Raw genomic sequence first — 19758 nt, forward strand, 5'->3', positions numbered from 1 at the left:
CCTATAAAATAAACCCTTTATTTTTTGTCAAACTTTTCAACCAAAATTTTTTTTTTTTTATCAAAAAGTTTAGGTTATAGACAAGTTTTTACAATTTTAAGCAAAGGGGTTAGTCTGTTAGGCACATGATTATGTAACAACAATACAGGGTAGTTGACATGTCAATTTCAACGTCAAACAACAATACATAATCTCTCTTAATTGAAGGAATCCTTCCCTGTGAATGTGCTGTGCTGAATGAACCAGAAACCCTACAAAAGACCATGTTTTTGGCTGTTGTTTTCATTGGCTGGGCGCAATAGCAACATTATCATTAGTGGTAGCATACCTCCGGTGGGTCTCTCAATTATACGCTAAACATACCTCAGCTGTAGGACTTGAAACATGTTTTTCCATTTAACCTCACAAATCACGACAAATTCATGCAATAAAAGATCATTTCTTCATCCAAATTGAGAAGGTAAGGGAAGGAAATAAAAAACCTCCATGCCTATGGTCATTAGGAAGTTCTGAGACAATTATCACAAGGGTTTGAACCGTTTTTACAAGCTTTTCTGTCAAAAGACTCTCCAAAGTGTTCGAGTAAGATTTTTCTCCGGCATTCATCCTAGAAAAGACGAGTTTCAGCGTAAGTTATGGTATCAAGAGAAAATAAAAGAAAAAAGGGTCACTGACAAACCTTGAGTTCACAGTACTGCCGCATTTTCTGAGCTTGAGCCATGGCTGTTTTAAAGCTTTGGCTCTTGCAACCTTGCCCGTTTCGTAACATGCATACAACCCGGCTGAAATCCTTCTTCTGGTATAAAGCAATGCATACAGCACTGCAATTATCTCTTCCAGCCCTCCCGGACTCTTGATAATAACTTTCAATTGATTTGGACATTGTGTTGTGCACAACAAAACGCTGAAAATAGTTTTATAAGAAAAAGAATAAATAAAATTTATATAAAAAACTAATGAAACATAAAGAAGTATTTTAATATCAACTACCATAAATCAGGTGCAATTATTTTAATTACAATGTTATATAGCTACAAACGTGAAAATAACTGGAACAATCAAAGCAAAAACAGTAATTAGGTTAAATGTTGTGTTGAATCTTATTTTAAAAATTGACTAGACTGGTTGATGAATGTAATTATGATTGTATAAAGCATAGATAGTTTTCCCATATAAATCAATCACCTACCAAATAAAAGTTTCCCCCATAACGCACTGTCTAATATGGTCCAATTACACAACTGGAAACGTGCACAGCCTAGTTTATAAAATTTATAGGCATGATAGAGTTAAATTGTAAATCTTATCTGGACTTACAACATCTGGTTTGTCGATTCCCATCCCGAAAGCAATAGTTGCGCATACAATCTGGACCTCTCCATCAAACCATTTCTTCTGAACAGTTACTCTTTGTTGAGAAGCCAAACCAGCATGGTAATATACTGTTTTAATCTTGCATTTCTCATTCAGAAAATTTGAAACCTCAGCACATTCATTTTTTGAAAGGCAATATACAATCCCACATTGATTCTTAAAACGATCTTGCAGAAGCTGACCAAGTTGTTTTAATGAATCCTTAGCCTTCCCAATCACCTCATACTTCAAATTGGGTCTATCAAAGCTTGTCTTGAGGACTAAAGCATTAGGAATTCTCAACGCTTTAAGAATATCCTGCAAAGCACCAATGGAGACAAAACGAAAACTTATTGTTTAATTTATTCAACAATTAAAAGAAAAGCCCAACTTAACTTTAAGTACCTCACGGACTGAATGGGTGGCTGTGGCCGTCAATGCTGTCACTGGAACATTCGGAAAATGCTGCTTAAGACATCCTAGTCCTCTGTAGTCTGGACGAAAATCATGACCCCACTGGCTGGAAAGAATTTAAAGCTCGTAATTTTCTTGTTATAATAAATTAATATAACAAATTGCATAGTTTGATCATTGATTTTTGCTGCTAAGGCACATACTGTTTATCACCCAGGGATACAGTTGGCCTGGGATGTATTGCTTACTATGTAACACAATGCTAGTCATAGCAAGCTTTGTAGGATGCAGGTTGGTTATTCTACAAAGAATCTCACTCATGATTCCTCCGTCCAAAAAAAAAGAAAGCACATAAAGAAACAAACTATAAAAGGCCGACATAATTTGTTCATGATGTGGTCTTTTACACAGAAACAGAAGAATTAGGCTTATGCAGACAATCAGCAGTCAAACAGAGAGTTCCTACACAACTCTTTCATCTCAGCTAGGGCCATCTCAGATGCAATGAAAGCCTTGGTGTCAAGTGAAATAGAGAAAATATACAAATGCAGTCAATGGCTGAGAAACATGGATAATCAGCTTGGAAAAAAAATTGTATTTGGCAAATATCAAAAAACACTTATACCTACTAATTTTCTGACTATGATAATTTGAGATACATTTTCTTTTGAGTTTGGTTCCCATGAGATATTCACTTTTCATAGACTCTTACTTTTCCATAACCACAATAGTATACCAAGTTGTGTATTATCAAATCTCCGACTTACATCAATAGTTAGGTCTTTGGACCTAGCACAAATGTTTGGTATTTGGATCATGACAGAGCACGGTTTGATGCATGCAGAAACCAAATAGCAATCAGTGAGCTGAGTTGATTTGAGTTTTGAAAATATTTTACAAGAGGCCTTGAACAGTTCACAAGTTATGTACCAGATGCATATCAAACATGGGAGGAATAAAGCTTCTTACATGACATATATTCTAAGAGTAGAATCAAATATCAAAATATGCACGTCAAAACCATCAATAATAACCCAAATTTCTGTAGTATAAACCAAGAAAAGGGCAAACCTCACACAATGTGCTTCGTCAACAGCAAAACCTGCCAATTGTCCCTACATGAGAGAAGAAATTACAATAGCAACTAAAAATTTCGAAGCTTAACATGTATTTCAAAGCTTAACATGTTTACATTCATTTAGTAAGAATGTAAAACTCACCTTTCTATGCAAGCATTTCAATACCTCAAGAAATAATTGGTTTCCAGCAACCCTTTCTGGAGTCACATATAAAAGCTTGCATGATGGATTATCTTTTCTACAAGCACAAAAAGAAAACATAAATGGGAAAAGAAATAGCTAGACCAAAAACCTTTTCAGTGATCACTGTATCTATAAATTCAGAAAAAAGAAAAAGAAAGATATTTCCTAGCCAAAAAAATAACTTGCCTTAGCTCATGCAGGACAGCTGCTGCTTGAGAAGCAGTTTGTTGAGAATTCAAAAATGTAGCGGGTATTCCAAACTTAAGGTTCAGTGTAACTATTTGATCCTGAATTAGAGATAGTAAAGGAGAAATGACCAGTGTAACACCAGGTTTCAAGGTCGCCGGAAGCTAAACAAAACATAAGATACATCACAATGTTGAAAATAAAGATAAAAACTAACTCAACTAGCCAAAACAAATAAATAAGTAACAAAAATAAAACAGACGGAGCAGGTCTGCCCTATCCAAGTATCCAAATAAAATCCCAGCATTATCTAAGTGTATATTATTCCATGTTTAGTTTAGACTTTAAATTTAAGAGTCAAAACAAGTTCAACATTCAATTGCAGCTGTAAAGGTCAGATCTTTCATCTGATTACTTCTGAAACTTTGCAAATTTAATAGAGATAGTTCACAATTATCATCTTTAGAGATTTGACCTGATAACAGAGACTTTTACCACCCCCGGTAGGCATGAGAATGAAGCAATCTCGCTTAGCCAGAGATGCTTTACAAGCCTGACGCTGCAATGCTCGAAATGATCTGTTACCAAAGATAACAACATTTGCTAATTCAACGTCATCCAAAGCCTGCAATTCCTCATAACTCAGAGTCCCATTGCCACCCATTGACGTGCTGAAGAACTGCTTTTGACCAGAAATTGAACCTTCAGTCACACTACTCCTACAGCCCTTCAAAATCAAACCAACTAATTCAGTATCTTCAAGTGTCTTAACTTTAACAAGAAACCAATCATTGTGATTACTAAAAATCTTATAGTGAAAAACTTCTTACCACACGACTACTTTGATCCTGACGAGAAGAGAGGGTCGAAAAGTTACCCTTTTTCTTCGAAATCCATACGTCCAAGCTCTCTTCGTCACTGGAAGAATCCAACTCCATCAAATTTGTTTGCTTTTTTCGTTTAGGCGAATCATCTATGACGTTGATGCAGTTTCCCACATTGGTATTACTGTTACTCCTAGTATTGGAAAGGGCATTTTTGTCAAGCATATTATTCAAAGCTCCACAAGCTTCTGATTCCATAACCTGTAAATCATCATCCCAATCCTCACTATCTTCCATTGTTTCAGCCAACGCCACCAGAAAATCATCTCCACAGTGCTCCACAGTAATAAAATCTCGCCCATCATCACCTTCAGAAATTCAATCAATTTTTAAATCTTGCACTATATGTTTACTTGTTCTTCTCTTAATTTCACCCATAATTTTATTTATCATTTAATATTACTAAGAACCATTTCTTTTTTTTTCTATCGAATGAAAGAAAATAAATAAGAAAATTCGAAAATTGGTCCAAAAATTAACCCAAAATCAGGCAAAAAATGAAAAAAAAAATTATGAGAAGTACCGTAGAGAGAGATCAAACGATCTAAGCTCTTCTTTGCCAATCGTTCGTCAAAGCCGAACTCAAGAGCCAGGCTCAGCAACCGAGCTTTCTCCAGCTTGAAATCGTGATCTTCCATTTCCTGATTGACGAGCGGTGAATCTTGGGAGGTTTTTTTCTTTTCTTTTCTTTTCTTTTTTTAATCAAGGCAGAAGCTAAAATTAAAACTCCCGCGCTATTGTGCTTTTAAACCTAGAATATCCGGCGCCTGATTTGATGTTACGACGTCGTGTTGCTACCACAATTTAATTAACATAAATGAAAAGGTTAAAATGTGCTTGAAGTCCCTATACTCTTCATACATCTTTAATTTAGTTTTTCTACTTTTATTTTTAGGGATTTAATCTTATTTTTCAAAATTTAAAATTCAAGTTTACTTGTTAACCTATTAAAATTATTCTGTTAAATTCCATGGTGAAATATTTTGAAATAAACAATATTTACTTAGTAGCCTTGTAAACAAAAAAAAAGGTGTTGAGATGAATTTGAATTTAATAGAAGAATCTTAACAATGTTAACAATTGGACATACATTTTAAAATTAGAAAATTTGAGAAACTAAATTCCTTAAAATAAAAGTAAAAATACTGATTTCAAAATTACAAAGAATATAGGGACTTAAAGTATATTTTAACCAAATAAAATGTTAACCTATGTCATATTAAATTATGTTTCCATAAAAAATCACTAGATTATGCGCCCATGACTTGAAGGAAACTAAATTCTTGATGTCAAATTTTTTTTTATCGATTTTAAATTGGATAAAAATAAAAAATACCGTTACAATAATATATATCTTTTAATAAAAAAAATTAAACCTTTAACATTGTTAATAAAGATAATAAAATTTGTATATGATAGACAAGTTTAACAATTAAATGTAACTTGCTATATTTCTCATTACAATTTTTACTTGTCTAAGTAAAACTTAAATAGAAGAAAAATACAACCACTTGCACTACTTGCAAGCCTAGGAATTTGAAATGTGCAACTTGCTCACCGGTATCTTATCAACTTTAATAAAATTAATTAGCAGCAACTCTAAGTAAGTTGACAACTTATTAGTTTGTATCAAAAACATCAAGATAGTTCGCATGTCAATTCACAAGATAGCTCACGTCTTGTGTATCCGCGAGCCTGTTCGCATTTTGACAATCCGCCAAATGGTTCGCACTTGGATTGTCTTCACATTTGGACTGATACAAACTCGACCAAGGGCTCAACTGATGCCATTCGTGATCCAATCGAGTTACCAGTTGGTCCAATTACTCGAACTCGAGCCAAGCAATTTAAAGAAGCAATTTCGGCCTTAATTGAACGAGTTTGGGAGGAAGCTTCAATTGGACTCATCAATCGAGCTTGGGATGGCTTATCAACTGCCCCTTGCATTCTACTTGAAACTGGATTTCAATCTAGCTAGCTAATCAGCTGCTAAATAAGACTTAAACGTTTCTTAGTCATTTCAATTATATTAACTATGTTTTACTTTCCTACAGCATTATTACATGTTCTGTTTGTTTTTGTTAAAGTCTATTAATTGTGTCATTGTTTGTTCGACATTTATATTTGTCTTAGTTTGATTTATGTCTATTAAGAATGTTATAATTTGGACAGCAACAATGCATGTTTTAATTCAGACAGCATCAATGCATGTTTTAAGTCAGACCTATTAACTATGCTTTATTTCGGACAACCTTAATGCATGTTAATAAATCAGACTCTTTAAGTGTGTCTTAGCTTATTACACATTTAATTTGTGTTTTAGTTTGTGTTATTGATGCTTTTAACCAAGTTTAAATTTGTCTTGCAAGTTATTAAATAGCCGGCTGCACATTCATGCATTTTCCAGATTCATTAAAGCTTTTTTAAGGAGGATCATGCACTCGATTATGCATGAACTTTGGGAGCTGTTTGGTGTATTCATTCAGGTGACCATTCATGAAACGAAGAGGCAACAAATGTGAGTTGATCAACCAGCACCTCAATTGACCATTCAGTATTTGGTGTTCACACTAAAGAACTCTCCAAATCCAAGTATTCACACCTAAGGGTCATTCGTTTGCCACCAAATACATTCACCAGCTGATTCTCCATTCGGTGAACCTTAAAACATTAACTCTAGCTCATAATAATATTAACCGTCCAAGTATCAGCTTCTTCAGCTCAACCATTAAGTCTTCTCCAAAGGCTGTTCGGGAACACCAATTGACAAAGCTTCAAGTCTGTTCGAGAACTTCAATGGACAAGCTGATCATTAAGCCATTTAATGAAATGTTCAGCTGAATTAAGTCAACTAGCTTCATTTAAAGTTGTAACTATTCTCATATCCATTCGGCTGGACCTTTAGCAGCCTATAAATAGCTTGTTTGTAACTTGTTAAAAAAACTTTTGATCCTTTTTATGAAATATATCATATTTGTGAGTTGTTCAACTCTCGTTGTTCTTGGTGATTCAAATTGATTTATCTAGCTTGCTAGTAGCGTCAATCTGTTTCCTTTCTGAACTTATCACTCTTTGAGTGTGGCGTTCAACCCCATTGATACCGATTGGTTCCTATCTTCCTAGATAGTGGGTCACGGTCCTTTACCATCTATCCATCTATCATCTTGATAGCCTTATAAGATTCGGGTCTCTATTCTTTAATAAAGGTTCTTTCTTTCGCTGTTAAGTTCACATTCCATCATCCATCAACTTATCTTTAAACCATTTTCTTTGTTTTAAAACTATCAGCCTTTACAATGTTCATTTTGTTAAACAAAAACCAGTTACTTAATTTTACAATCGGGAAACAAACGACTCAAATTCGACAACGAATACGAGTTCGTATCATGGACTATTCGTCAAATGACTTATGCTTAGATTGCCTGTCAGGTTGCTCACACTTGGACTGTTCGCCAGATTGTAAGCTTTTGCATGATTGGTCATCTCGCAACATAAAATGGATGATTTCACTCTAGCGGTTACATATGAAATTGCATCGACCAAATTTCTTCAAATGACCGCGATAAAGAATGCTGGGAAGTTCTTTGGAGAACTAAACTTCAACAAGATAAAATTCTTCCTACGAAAATGCACCCACAAAGTCTTACCCATTGAAAACCTCCTTAACTCACGAAGGATGATGTTCAAGATAGGTGCCCCTTTTGCGGCAACCACCCCAAAAGCATCGAACATACCCTTAGGGATTGCCCTTCACGAAACAATGGTGGAAAGAATGGTTGTATGAAAACCTATGTTCCAAAGTCTAGATTCGTAGGAATAAAGTTGTGGCATATGGTCTTCACTCATATGCTATGGGAAATATAGCTATGGCACAATGGTATTATCTTTGGAAGAAGTCTGTAGTTAATCAAGCTCTTTATCGAACTGATGGATACTTTGCTCCATTTTGAGAAGACTCTTACACTTCTTTGTTCCTATTACCTAGAAAGCCACCAAGAGAGATAGGATGAAACTCAACTCCTATGGGTCATTAATTAGTAGCAAACCTCGAAAAAGTAGGTGTTGAGGCCCTCATACGAGATCATAATGGTAACTGGATTATAAGCTCCTACAGACATATCCACCGCCAATGTTGAGGCTGAGCTCGGGGAACTCTGAGATGGACTCAAGTTAGCTATGGACTTGAACATTGATAAACTTGAAATTGAAGTTGATGTTACCACTGCTATTAGCTTGCTTTCAACCAACTACAACACTAGTATTCTTTTATCTACTTTGGCTGATGATTATATATAGGATGCTGCTAATTCCTATCCAGTTTAGGACTCTCACATGAATCATGTAATTGAAGTCCTTTAATTATATTTAACTAGATTTATTAATTACAATAGTTATCTAAAATGCCACACATTTGTGATTATAAAACAATTGCACGTAAACAAATGACTTTTCAAATAATAATTAAAAAAGCTAATTCAAGTACTTGTTAATAGTTGAGCAAAAATAAAATTATTAAATTATGGTATGTAACAAATATATTAATAAAAAATAGATATTAAAAAATAAATGGATGAGTAATATAAACTCAATCAATACTTTAAATATAGGGTAAACTATCAAAATAGTCATTTTTGTTTGCCTCATGTTACATTTTAATCACTTATGTTTGAAATATTACATTTTAGTCGCTTACGTTATTGTGTTGTAACATTTTAGTCACTGAGCCGTTAATTGCCGTTAACAGTGTAACGGTAAGCTAACGTGGCACATTAAATCATTATTTGTGGAAAACATAAAAACTTACGTTAAAAGAAATAGAGAAGGGAGGAAAACAGAGGGAAAAACAGAAAAGAATGGAAAAAAAAAAGGAAAACTAGAAGAACATAAACGAAAAAAATTAAATTGCTCAAAATTGAAAAAAAAATATAGAGACCAATTATAAAATTTAACCTAAAAATTTTGTTTAAAATAATGATTTAACGTGCCATATTAGCTTACCGTTACACTGGTAATAGTTCAGTGACTAAAATTTTACAACACAATAACTTAAGTGACTAAAATGTAACCCGAGGTAAATAAAAGTGACTATTTTGATAGTTTATCCTTATATATAACATAGATATATTATTTACTTATTCAAATTAATAAACAATGTATTTGTTACAGTTAATTTTAACTTATATATAAACATAGATTAAGCAAACCCTTAAGATAAAGATTACAACTATGCCTTTCTTTATTAGAGACAAAAAAAAGTTAAAATTAATATTAACCATCGAAGCCTAAATAGTCATGAGCCAACCTTTCATTCATTCCTCCACCTCTCATTTCCGTAGTCAAAGGAGCTTTCATTGTTATCCTCTTATCTCTTCTTATCAACTAAAAAGCTTGAAAAAGAAGAAGAAGAAAACCAAGAGAGAACAAAGAAAGGGTTCGGGGGCATCAATTGATGGAGGAGTTTCGACCCTCATCCTACCAAGAATACGGTGGTGGCGATGGCGGTCGAAACCTCGAAATCATAGATGGCAACGTGTTGAAATACGTGCATAAGCCTTGCTACGCTTCAACTTACCCTCCTCCTTTTGATCATCATCATCATCAAAAACAGACTGTTCCTAAGAAGAAAAAGAAGTCATCGTCTCTTTCAATCAAGTCATGGTGGAATGATCCAAAGATGAAAAGGAAGATGAGACTTACGGGCTATAAAATGTACGCCATTGAAGGGAAGATCAAAACTTCTTTGAAGAAAGCACATAAGTGGATCAAGAAGAAGTATCGTAGTATCGTGCATGGTTACTAATATATGAGAGTGGGAGATATATGTGTTTGATCATAAAGAAAACACATGAGTGTTTTCCATTTTTTTTGTGTTCTTGCTTTGATGTGAATCGTTTTATATTTATATTTTTTTCTTTGTTGTTGTTGCTACACTTTTTAGACCACTTGTAATAGAAAGAAAATTTATGTGTTTTCTTTGGTCATTTTCTTTCATGAAGAACTTGTAACGTGTTGCATGATGAAAATATATGAGCAATATATTGAAATTATTCACATGCAACCCCTAACCATGAGTCCATGAATTTAATATGCTTTTCTAACTGTACAACGAAATGATGAAATTATACGCTAACCCAAGTCTAATTACTATTCAAAAAAAAAATTTATACTAGAAGTCATAAATGAGAGATTACCTGTAAAAAGAGTTGAACCGAAACGATGAAGACCACTAGAAACACCCTCGCTCAAGATAAGTTTTGATGCTGCTTTTCAAAGCTATGCAAAGAAATCATGCTCGGGGATAGCGGGCAAAAATTCAGAAGGGACGGTTTTGGGTTCGAGAATGATTATCAACAATCACGTACTTACTCTTTCGCGGCAGAAGCGCTTGCATGCCTCCAGACAATTCAAGTGGTCCTTGATCTGGGTTACAGGGATGTGGTAATTGAAGGGGATTCCCGTACTATAGTAAAGAAACTACATGCACAAAACGAAGATGGATCTGTCATTAGTGCCTATATTACAGATGCAAAATCTTTGAGTGAAATCTTTGACACGTGTATCTTTAAACATGTACTAAGGAAAGAGAACGGATTGGCACATCTCCTAGTTACGGAAGGGATTTGAAGGGGCGAAACAACTTATTTGGTGGAAAGGGTGCCTTTGTTTGCTGCTAGTGCGGTGGAAAAGGATAGGCGGAGGTCAGACCCGTTGAATTAGCTGTTGATGGCTGTGATTGCTGGAGAGATAGAGGTCTTTGGATTTTGCATTTTCTGAAAGTGACAGTTTGTTTTCCTAATAGTAACTCGTGTTGTTGTGTGTTTTTTAACCGTATTAATCAATGAAGTTCAGCCTTTTCTTCAAAAACTCAACTAGGTATGAAGCTAGACCATTTGGTTAAGGGGATGAGATAAAATTTTAAAATTTTGAGTGAGGAAACTAAAAATTTTATTTAACAAAGGTTTAAATTATATAATTATTGTTTAAGGTTCATCGAATTTTTTTCATTTATTTAAATAATTAAAAATTTTAAATTGCTATTAATAAAAAATGCACATTCCTCTCTGAACCCAACTTCAATTACTAATTTAAAATTACGTGGTATATATACTAAACCAACTTTAGAAATGAGGTATAGCTTACCCTTGAGTATGTTACAAGGCTTTAAATGTTTTTGGTTTACGATGAAAATGTGTTTGAAGATTAAATTAATAGAAATTGTAAATGTGAAAAATTAAATTTATCTAAAATTAGAATCTATAAGTATTGAGAATTAAATATGTTATTATACCAATTAATAAAGGCCGCATGTGAAAAAAGTGATCACAACAGAACCGATCAAAAACCTTAGTGGTGAAATTGAAAGTTTTTGTAATTTAATGACTAAAACACAAATATGCTAACAATTAAGTGAATAATGGTTAGTTTACCCTCAGAACAATTCAGATGATACGATCCAAAACTAAAATACGATAAAACTAAAATATATATATTTAAGGATATATATGTAGGGGTGTTCAAACATTGGTTAAAATTGAATTAACTGATCAAACTGATCTAATTTAGTTAATCAGTCGATGATCGAACTTAGTTCGGTCGGAGGTTTGTTAATAATTTTTTGAAATTCCGGTTATCGGTTAATTCAGTTTGAAATCGGATAATTAACCGAATTAACCAAACTTAATAATTATGTAGTATTTCAAGACTTAAAATTTCGATTAATTCGGTTAACTTTCAAGACAAATGAACATTATTAATGTATTTTTTTGATATGGTTTATACTTATTTTAATCAAAAGACAAAAATATATAAATTTCGGTTAATTCAGATCGACCGAATTAAGTAAAATATTTCGGTTCAGTTAACGATTAAAGAATTATATAGTTCAATTAATTCAGTTAATGCTAGTTCGATTCCGTTAATAACTGAACCGATTGTTTTAACACACCCTATATATACGGATAGCATATATTCAGGTTTGCAGCTGCCATTTTAGTCACTTTTTCTTCCCTGTTTGTCACGCTTCCTCTTTATTTAGGGTCACAATATCAGCTTATGGATGGCATGCATATCTCCAGTGCATAGGTAAATCCACCATAAATGATGCTTAACAGTAATCTCAGCTTTCTTTATACGTTTAAGGATGAGTTTCATTGTCCATGTCCGAGTTATCTACTCAGACCTAAAGATTAGCTTAAAATTGGAAAGGATTTGGACAAAAATATTAGGCTCGAAAATGAGTTTAAACAAAAAAAAATTAGGCTCATTTAACATATGAGTCAAGCTCGGGTTTGAACGTTTAAGGCTCAAGCCCAGTCCGACCCGTTTTTAAATTTATAATACTTTATATTATGTTTTTTTATATATTATGTAATTTAAAACGCATTAAACAAAACTCTAATGTAAATATTAAAATAATATTAAAATGATTATATAAAAAAGTTCAATAAATTAAAAATGTACAAAATTATTAAATATTAAAATAATATAATATAAATATTTTTAAAAAAATTTAAAAAATAATATGAGCGGTCTAAAATAGGCTTAAGTTAGTCTATTGCAAATATGGGCGGGTTTGGACAAAATTTTAGATTCATATTTCGAGCCAGGTTAAGCTTGGGCAAGCATAAAGTATGTTAATATTATGCTTAAGCCAAACCCATGAGTATCTCTAATACTTTCACCTTCCCCTCACCTCGGTTTTTTTTATTTTTGTTTCTCAAGATATCTATTGGAGCGAGTCCAGTAACTAATGCTCCACATTTTGTAGGGGTAGATACTGGTCATTAGTTTTAAAACTACGAGAATCGAACCCTCAACTATTGGTTAAGGTAAAAAAAACTTTCACCCCATTAATTTTGTGGAGATGCTCAATGTCTATGGACTCGCACCAGGGCAGTTAGTGAGAACTTGTTGGTGGAATCTAGTGATGTTATTCATTGACCACCAGAAATGCACGGAAGAACCCTCGGCAAATGTATTTTGAAATATCTACGTGTTATATCCTCTGCTACTGGCTTCAAAAGGAGATCCTATTCTTTAGAATGGGCTAAAGATGAAACTTATCCTTCTACTACCACTTTAAAAATAAGAAATTAATAATTTTTTAACTTTAAAATTTGGAATTAATCTCAAATCTTACGTGTACCAACACTCTCTACATAACATGGTAAGGAAATGAATGCAAATTAAATAAAAGGAAAAAACCAGACAAGACACAGATTGTTTATGTCTGATACATGCATGCAGCGTTTGAGACAAAACCAACCACCCAAAAAGGCCGAAACATTCTCTTCTATAAGATCCATTACACTCTCCCTCTGCACAGCTTACCATCAAAACTTCAACTTTTCATTAACTGTTCAAATCCAAGCTCCTAGATCCAATGGCTGATGTTGTAGCTAAGGACCGCAAAATCCTGGTAGCCGTGGATGAAGGGGAGGAGAGCATGTACGCTCTCTCATGGTGCCTCAAGAACATCATTTCTCAATGTTGCAAAGATACCCTTTTCCTCCTTTACGTTAGATCTGCACAAGCTTTTCACTCTTCGCTCGATGGCACAGGTTTTTTTGTTTTTTTTTTTAAATGTCGAAATCTAAATGCATGAATAATGGGTAATTTTTTAAAAAATTTGTTGTGGTTTATGTTTCAGGGTATTTGTTTTCTTCTGATGTTTTGGCCACCGTGGACAAGTACAGCAACGATGTGGCGAATTGTATCATCGAAAAGGCCAAAAGGATGTGCAGAGAGAAAGGTGATGATGAGGTGAGTTACTGAGTAATTCTGGTTTTGGTTTATTTGGAGGATCAAATTTGAGTGTTTTGAGAATTGAAGGGGTTTTTGGGTAATTAGGTTAAAGTAGAGGTGATAATAGAGAGTGGTGATCCAAGGGACGTGATTTGCCGGGTTGCCGAGAATATCAATGCTGACGTTCTTGTTATGGGAAGCCATGGCTATGGCCTTATTCAGAGGTGGGTAATCTCTCTTTTGGTCAAATCCTCAACTATTCTTATTTTAATTATTTAATCTTTCGTCTTTCTATTATTCTTAATATTACCCATAATTACAATCCCATATGTTAGCCTAAATGGTCAGAGTATTCATTGTTCTAAATATGACTTAGATTTATATTGTACTAATCGTGTCATTGTTAGGACTTTACCTTTCTTTTATAACTCTCTCTCTATATATTAGCATAATTTTATTGATAGGATTTTCAAAAATTTCATGTCAAATTTTTGAATTAAAGCTTATCATTAATATTAGTAGGAGAATCAAATAAATAGGTTATTGTGATTAGAGCTGAGTATTCGATCAAATCTAGTAAAAAAATTTCGAGTTGACGAGTTCTATTTTATCGTTCTAATTCGATTTAAAATTTTTTAAATCAAGTTGAGTGAAATTGTTCGAGTTAAATTAAAAGATTAAACATATCCAATTAAAATATTTAAAATCATATATGTTTGAAAACTTTTTCAAAGCAAAATAATAATAAGATACTTTAATACGACAAATTTGAATCATTAATTAATTAATTTAGTTCCTCCAAATTATTATTTTAGAAAAAAATTAAAACTTTTAATTTTTTTAAAAAAATATAAATTTTGGAATTTTTATAAATAATTTGATTTTTAAAAATCATTTTGAAAATTTGGAATTTATTTTTTAATTTTTAGTTGAGAAAAGCTAATTTGCGCATTTTCAAAATTGATAGGGACCGAAAAGGTATTTACATAAATTTGTTATTCAAATTATTCGAGTTATTCGAATTGTAAAATTTAACTCGATCCGAACTCAAATTACTTATTTATGTTTACTCGATACACTTAAAATTCATTTTTTTAATTTCTTTTCTAACCGAATCGAATTTTACTCAACACTAAGTATCACATATTACTGATTCATACTCTATTTTCTATTACAGCTCAAATTTATTACAACGATGAATGTGATAGGGATTAGTGATTAGGCCTAAACAGGTTTTAATATATGGTTTGAATAATTTTTGGGTGACAGGGCATTCTTGGGGAGTGTAAGCAATCACTGTGCACAGAATGTGAAGTGCCCTGTTTTGATTGTGAAGAAGCCCAAGTCTTCCTCCTCTGCAACTGGAACCAAATGATTGGAATTCTGGATTACATATCCACTCACACTCTGCTTTATTTATATCCAAATTTCACTTCTTCCTTCTTCCATTTTACAATCTTAAACTTTCATATCTTTGTGATGTTATTTGTTGAATAAACTTCCATATTTGAATGTAAAATTTCCAAAAGAGGCAATTTAAATTTAAATTCTCAACAGCTTAAATTTTTGAATTCATTTTGGTTTCTGTTTTAATAATATATACATTTCTTCAAATTCCCTATTATCCCTCTACCAGTTTTCTGTTATTGATTTCAATGAATCTTTCATTTTTTTTTTCAAATCTCTTGTTATCTCTTTCAATTCTGTGTTGTTCTTTAAATACTTGCATTGACTATGGTACTCTGTATTTCTCAGTGATTTTGTTATATGATTACACTTGTTTGATTGTTTCAAGTCATAGTCCAAGCTCAACATGCCTCAGCAAAGAAAGTGTCCCAAAATACTTCTATCAACAATTTGTTCTCTTATCATTTTAGTAATTATCAGTCTCATGAACTTACTAATTCTCCTCTTCTTCAGTCTTCCTCTTCTTACATATTGTTGAACTTGATGGCAGGGGGTTTGTGTGTATCTAACAAGAAAGTTATGCATGTTGAACAACGATACCAGAGATAGATTTATGTCTGATTCTTATTCAGAACACCAGAACTCGATTTCAGCAATCGAAGCCACTTCTAGATTCTTGCTTCCTCTCAACACATCAGCACTCAACTTAGCAAGAACATTGAGCTCGGCGCTGAATGGATCCGAGCTATCATTTGTTACTATTGAGAAAAAGGTGGTACATTGTCAAGGTTTAATTACAGTTTTTGTTTCTGTTTTTTCAGAGACGTTAATGTGATTTGTGAATGCATTTTGTTGTATGTCAGATTGCACCATCGTTGTTCATTGCGCTTTCAACAATTCCAAGTCTATCACAGATTTCTTACGTGGGATTGAATGGCTTGATGTTTTCGTATTACAATGATGAGGACGACCAAAAACTAGCAGTATTCTGCAACACTTCCTTTTCTTCCAATTGGTATAGTATGCTGGTCAACCGTGATACTGGCGTCTTGTATGGAAAGGCAATTACTTTGAATGCCACGAATCGAATAAATGAAACATGGTTTCAAGAAGCCTTAAATCGAACCGAAGGGTATTTTTCCCTCGGCAAAGGATGGAATGATGATCAAGATAGCCTATTTCTTACCTCTGTTACTATGGATGGAAGTGGTGTTATATCTGTTGGATTCCCTGTTCAAGTGGTTATTGATCATTTTGCAGCACTAAATTTTAGTGGAGGGTACTTCCATTTGGCTACAGTTGACGGGGACGTGATCGTGCAATCCGAGCTTCCAAATGCTGAGATTATAGTAAATAACAACACAGTTTTAATTCGAGCATCGGAACTTGACGGTAGCACGATACGGAGTATCAGCAACTGTTCGTGTAAACCTGTTGATGGGAACAGAGTATCCTTCCATGGGAGAATCATGGGAGAGAAGTACACATTTTATTGCTCCACAGTTGAGATTGCTGGAGTTCAAGCAGTAAGTCTTTTAGCATCAATGGAAAAGACCCTTTTGTCTGAATTTCAATGCTGATTAAGCTAATCAATGGTTACAACTTGATTTTCAGGTGTATGTGTTAGCGTATCACAAGGGTGGATTGGTCACCATCATTGAAGAGAACACCAAGCTATCCTCATTGCTTCTTATACTGATGTTTGTATCCATATTGGTTGCGTTCATTATCTTCATTTTGTTTTCCATTAGAGCAGCAAAAAGAGAAATGTACTTGTGTGCGGCATTCGTAAAACAGATGAATGCAACTCAACAAGCGGAGCGCAAGAGCATGTTTAAGACTCGAACTTACTTGAGGGCGAACCACGACATTCGATCTTCCTTGGCTGCAATCTCAACTTTGCTCGATCTTTGTCATGCTGATGCTCATCCTCACCCCGAGTTAGCTGCAAATTTGGTTCAGATAAAGAGTTGCAACAAGGACCTCCTAGGTGAGTTTGATATAAGATTCTTGCATTTATGCAATATTAAATTGCTACTATTCATTATATTCATTAATGCTTACTTTGATAAAATCATTCAGATATATTAAATTCAGTATTGAATATCGGTAAAATTGAGGCCGGGAAGATGGATCTCGAAGAAGAAGAATTCAACTTGGCTCAACTCCTCGAGAATGTTGTCGATGTCGAATATCCTTCAGGTATCAAAAAGGGCGTTGATGTTGTACTTGATCCTTGTGATGGTTCCATTGGTAAACTATCTCTGGTGAGAGGTGATAGAGTTAAGCTTAAGCAAATTTTGTTCAACTTACTTCGCAATGCTATTAAGTTTACATCAGATGGTCACGTCTCGATTCGTGCAGTCGTCAAAAAACGAAGTTTTGAAAAAGAAATCATTGCCTCTAATGGTAATTTAGTATCAAAGTGTCTATCCCTATTATTTTGCAAGAAAGAAGACTTTGAGGATATGGATGCACTTCATAGAGCTGAACAAAATCTCAACAAAATGGAGTTTGAGTTCGAGGTTGATGATACCGGTAAGGGAATTCCTAAAGACAAGCAAGCATCTATTTATGAAGAATTTATTCAGGTTAAGGATACAACTGTCGGTGAAGGTCGCCTCGAAGAAGAAGGATGTGGTCTCGGACTTGGTATTGTTCAATCCATTGTAAGTGCTTGAAACCTCTTAAATTATAAGATACATTCATATTGTACTTTAATGATTAAATGTTGTTATTTGTAGGTGCGGCTGATGGATGGAGAAATAGGGATTGTTGATAAAGAGCCTGGTGAGAGAGGCACTTGTTTCAGGTTCACTGTTATGCTTATGGTTTGTCAGCCCGAGCCGACGCTCGAACCGTTAGAAGACTCTGTGAATGGAGGTGAACCACGTTGTTCCATTTCTAGGAGCCCTACAGCTAGTTCTCATGTCATACTCTACATAACAGGGGAAGAAAGGAAGAGAGTTTTGAAGAAATATATGGAAAGCTTAAACATAAAAGTGACATTAGTAAAGCAAGGGAAATGTATTCATCGGCTGCTAGAAAAGATAAAGTGCAAGCTGGATTATTCTTACAACAATTCTTCGAGAAGGCCAGAGTCAAGCTCAGCTAACTTGCCAGCAAAATCTGCATCAGGCAGTTCTACTGCAGGAACAAATGATACATTTGCTGGGATCAAAGGAGGAAGTGATAGTAGTTGGGGACAATACACAAAGAACAACTCTAGAAATTGTTCAACTTTCATACTAGTAGTAATTGAATCCAGTCTCGGCAATTTATCTGAACTGTGCTGTGCTGTAGCTAATTTCCGGGCATGTATTCCGGATAACTTATGTAAGTTTGTCTTGTTAGATAATCCAGTTATGCGTCCGAGAGGTGGAAAAGAAGAGGATAGGTTAGTTAGTCATTTTCATGAACGAATAAGTGAACCACTCCATGGATCACGCTTAATTAAAGTGCTGCATCTACTTCCAGAACGTGAAGAATTCCAACAGAATTGCTTGGGGACCAATCGACATAGGACTTCTTCATCTCATCCTCCGTTACTTGAGCAGGTGGCAATAAACGAAAATACGGAGATGAGAATAAAAAAGTCTTTGAATGAGAAGACAATTCTCAAGCAGGTGGTGATAAACGAAAATATAGAGACGATGATAATTAAAAAGCCAAATGAGAAAACAATTCTCGAGCAGGTAGTTATAAACAAAAATACGGAGAAGCCTTTGAATGAGAAGACAATTCTTTTAGTTGAAGACTCTCCGCTAAATCGAAGGATAACAAGTGAAAGGCTTAAGAAACTTGGAGCAGAAGTTGAAGTGTGTACAAATGGGGAAGAGGCAGTCGATAAAGTTTGCAAGATGTTGAAAGAAAACAACAAACGCAAAGCTCAACCTTATGATTTTATCCTCATGGATTGCCAGGTATTGTAGTGCTATTCACCTCACATAAAAATTAGCATACATACAGTTAAATTTGAGAAAATTTTTTTTTTATAGATGCCAGTGATGGATGGATATGAAGCAACAAGACTAATAAAAAGGGAGGAGAAATTGTATGGTGTTAGTATACCAGTGATTGCATTAACCGCTGATCCTTTACCTGAGGAAGCAACTACCGGCGCTGGAATGAATTCTTATTTGATTAAGCCATTGAATCTTGATAAATTGCTTGAAATTATTCCAACTTTATCTAAATAATTTATTTAAGTTTTTATCTGATTAAGCAATAGATATATGTCAATGAAGTGAAAGTCCATGATCTTTATAGTTAAACTAGTGTTAATGAATGTGTTAATAAATTGAATTAATGCTTTGGTATTTTGAATGCTAACAAATTTTATATAACCATATAGACAATAAAGTAGGGGAGGAAAGATGTTCAAATGCTACTTACAACCTAAATCATGCTAGAGAGAGACGCAATGGAAAGAGTCTAGGGGCTTCTAGAGGCTCTACTTACCTTGTCCAATAATAGCTAATAGAATAGAACAAGAATTAAACATAGAG

The 19758-nt window shown here is 34.0% G+C and overlaps 3 protein-coding genes across 3 annotated transcripts; 2 read left to right on the top strand and 1 right to left on the bottom strand.

The window, feature by feature from the left end:
• Window positions 1-132: 132 nt before the first annotated feature.
• LOC107927199 (ATP-dependent DNA helicase Q-like 1) lies at window positions 133-4809 on the bottom strand. Its single transcript, XM_016858230.2, has 10 exons — window positions 4623-4809; window positions 4046-4407; window positions 3691-3942; window positions 3216-3379; window positions 2988-3084; window positions 2839-2882; window positions 1759-1873; window positions 1318-1671; window positions 680-904; window positions 133-607 (listed from the first exon to the last, which is right to left on the bottom strand). Exons 1-10 carry the CDS (start codon window positions 4735-4737, stop codon window positions 500-502), a joined length of 1836 nt encoding a protein of 611 aa, XP_016713719.2. The 5' UTR covers window positions 4738-4809; the 3' UTR covers window positions 133-499.
• Window positions 4810-13232: 8423 nt separating this feature from the next.
• Window positions 13233-15399, top strand: LOC107927246 (universal stress protein A-like protein). The gene is made up of 4 exons (XM_016858267.2): window positions 13233-13659; window positions 13749-13861; window positions 13949-14067; window positions 15113-15399. The coding sequence occupies exons 1-4, from the start codon at window positions 13482-13484 to the stop codon at window positions 15216-15218; spliced, it is 516 nt and encodes a 171-aa protein (XP_016713756.2). The 5' UTR covers window positions 13233-13481; the 3' UTR covers window positions 15219-15399.
• A 56-nt stretch (window positions 15400-15455) lies between these two features.
• On the top strand, window positions 15456-19528 carry LOC107927215 (histidine kinase CKI1). The gene is made up of 7 exons (XM_041104723.1): window positions 15456-15719; window positions 15801-16022; window positions 16114-16776; window positions 16865-17240; window positions 17333-17919; window positions 17995-19173; window positions 19249-19528. Exons 1-7 carry the CDS (start codon window positions 15657-15659, stop codon window positions 19447-19449), a joined length of 3291 nt encoding a protein of 1096 aa, XP_040960657.1. The 5' UTR covers window positions 15456-15656; the 3' UTR covers window positions 19450-19528.
• Window positions 19529-19758: the final 230 nt, after the last annotated feature.

Source organism: Gossypium hirsutum, chromosome D11, assembly GCF_007990345.1.
Source record: "Gossypium hirsutum isolate 1008001.06 chromosome D11, Gossypium_hirsutum_v2.1, whole genome shotgun sequence".
NCBI lineage: Eukaryota > Viridiplantae > Streptophyta > Magnoliopsida > Malvales > Malvaceae > Gossypium > Gossypium hirsutum.

Excerpts from the sequence above, each read along its gene's own strand:
- LOC107927215 (XM_041104723.1), top strand. The coding sequence starts at position 15,657 with ATGCCTCAGCAAAGAAAGTGTCCCAAAATACTTCTATCAACAATTTGT. Across the intron at positions 15,720-15,800 it reads TTTGTTCTCTTATCATTTTA|GGGGTTTGTGTGTATCTAAC; the intron begins GTAATTATCAGT and ends ACTTGATGGCAG. Across the intron at positions 16,023-16,113 it reads TTGTTACTATTGAGAAAAAG|ATTGCACCATCGTTGTTCAT; the intron begins GTGGTACATTGT and ends GTTGTATGTCAG.
- LOC107927199 (XM_016858230.2), bottom strand. The coding sequence starts at position 4,737 with ATGGAAGATCACGATTTCAAGCTGGAGAAAGCTCGGTTGCTGAGCCTG. Across the intron at positions 3,085-3,215 it reads GCTGTCCTGCATGAGCTAAG|AAAAGATAATCCATCATGCA; the intron begins GCAAGTTATTTT and ends TTGTGCTTGTAG. Across the intron at positions 1,874-2,838 it reads GACGAAGCACATTGTGTGAG|CCAGTGGGGTCATGATTTTC; the intron begins GTTTGCCCTTTT and ends AATTCTTTCCAG.
- LOC107927246 (XM_016858267.2), top strand. The coding sequence starts at position 13,482 with ATGGCTGATGTTGTAGCTAAGGACCGCAAAATCCTGGTAGCCGTGGAT. Across the intron at positions 13,862-13,948 it reads GAGAGAAAGGTGATGATGAG|GTTAAAGTAGAGGTGATAAT; the intron begins GTGAGTTACTGA and ends TTGGGTAATTAG. Across the intron at positions 14,068-15,112 it reads GGCTATGGCCTTATTCAGAG|GGCATTCTTGGGGAGTGTAA; the intron begins GTGGGTAATCTC and ends TTTGGGTGACAG.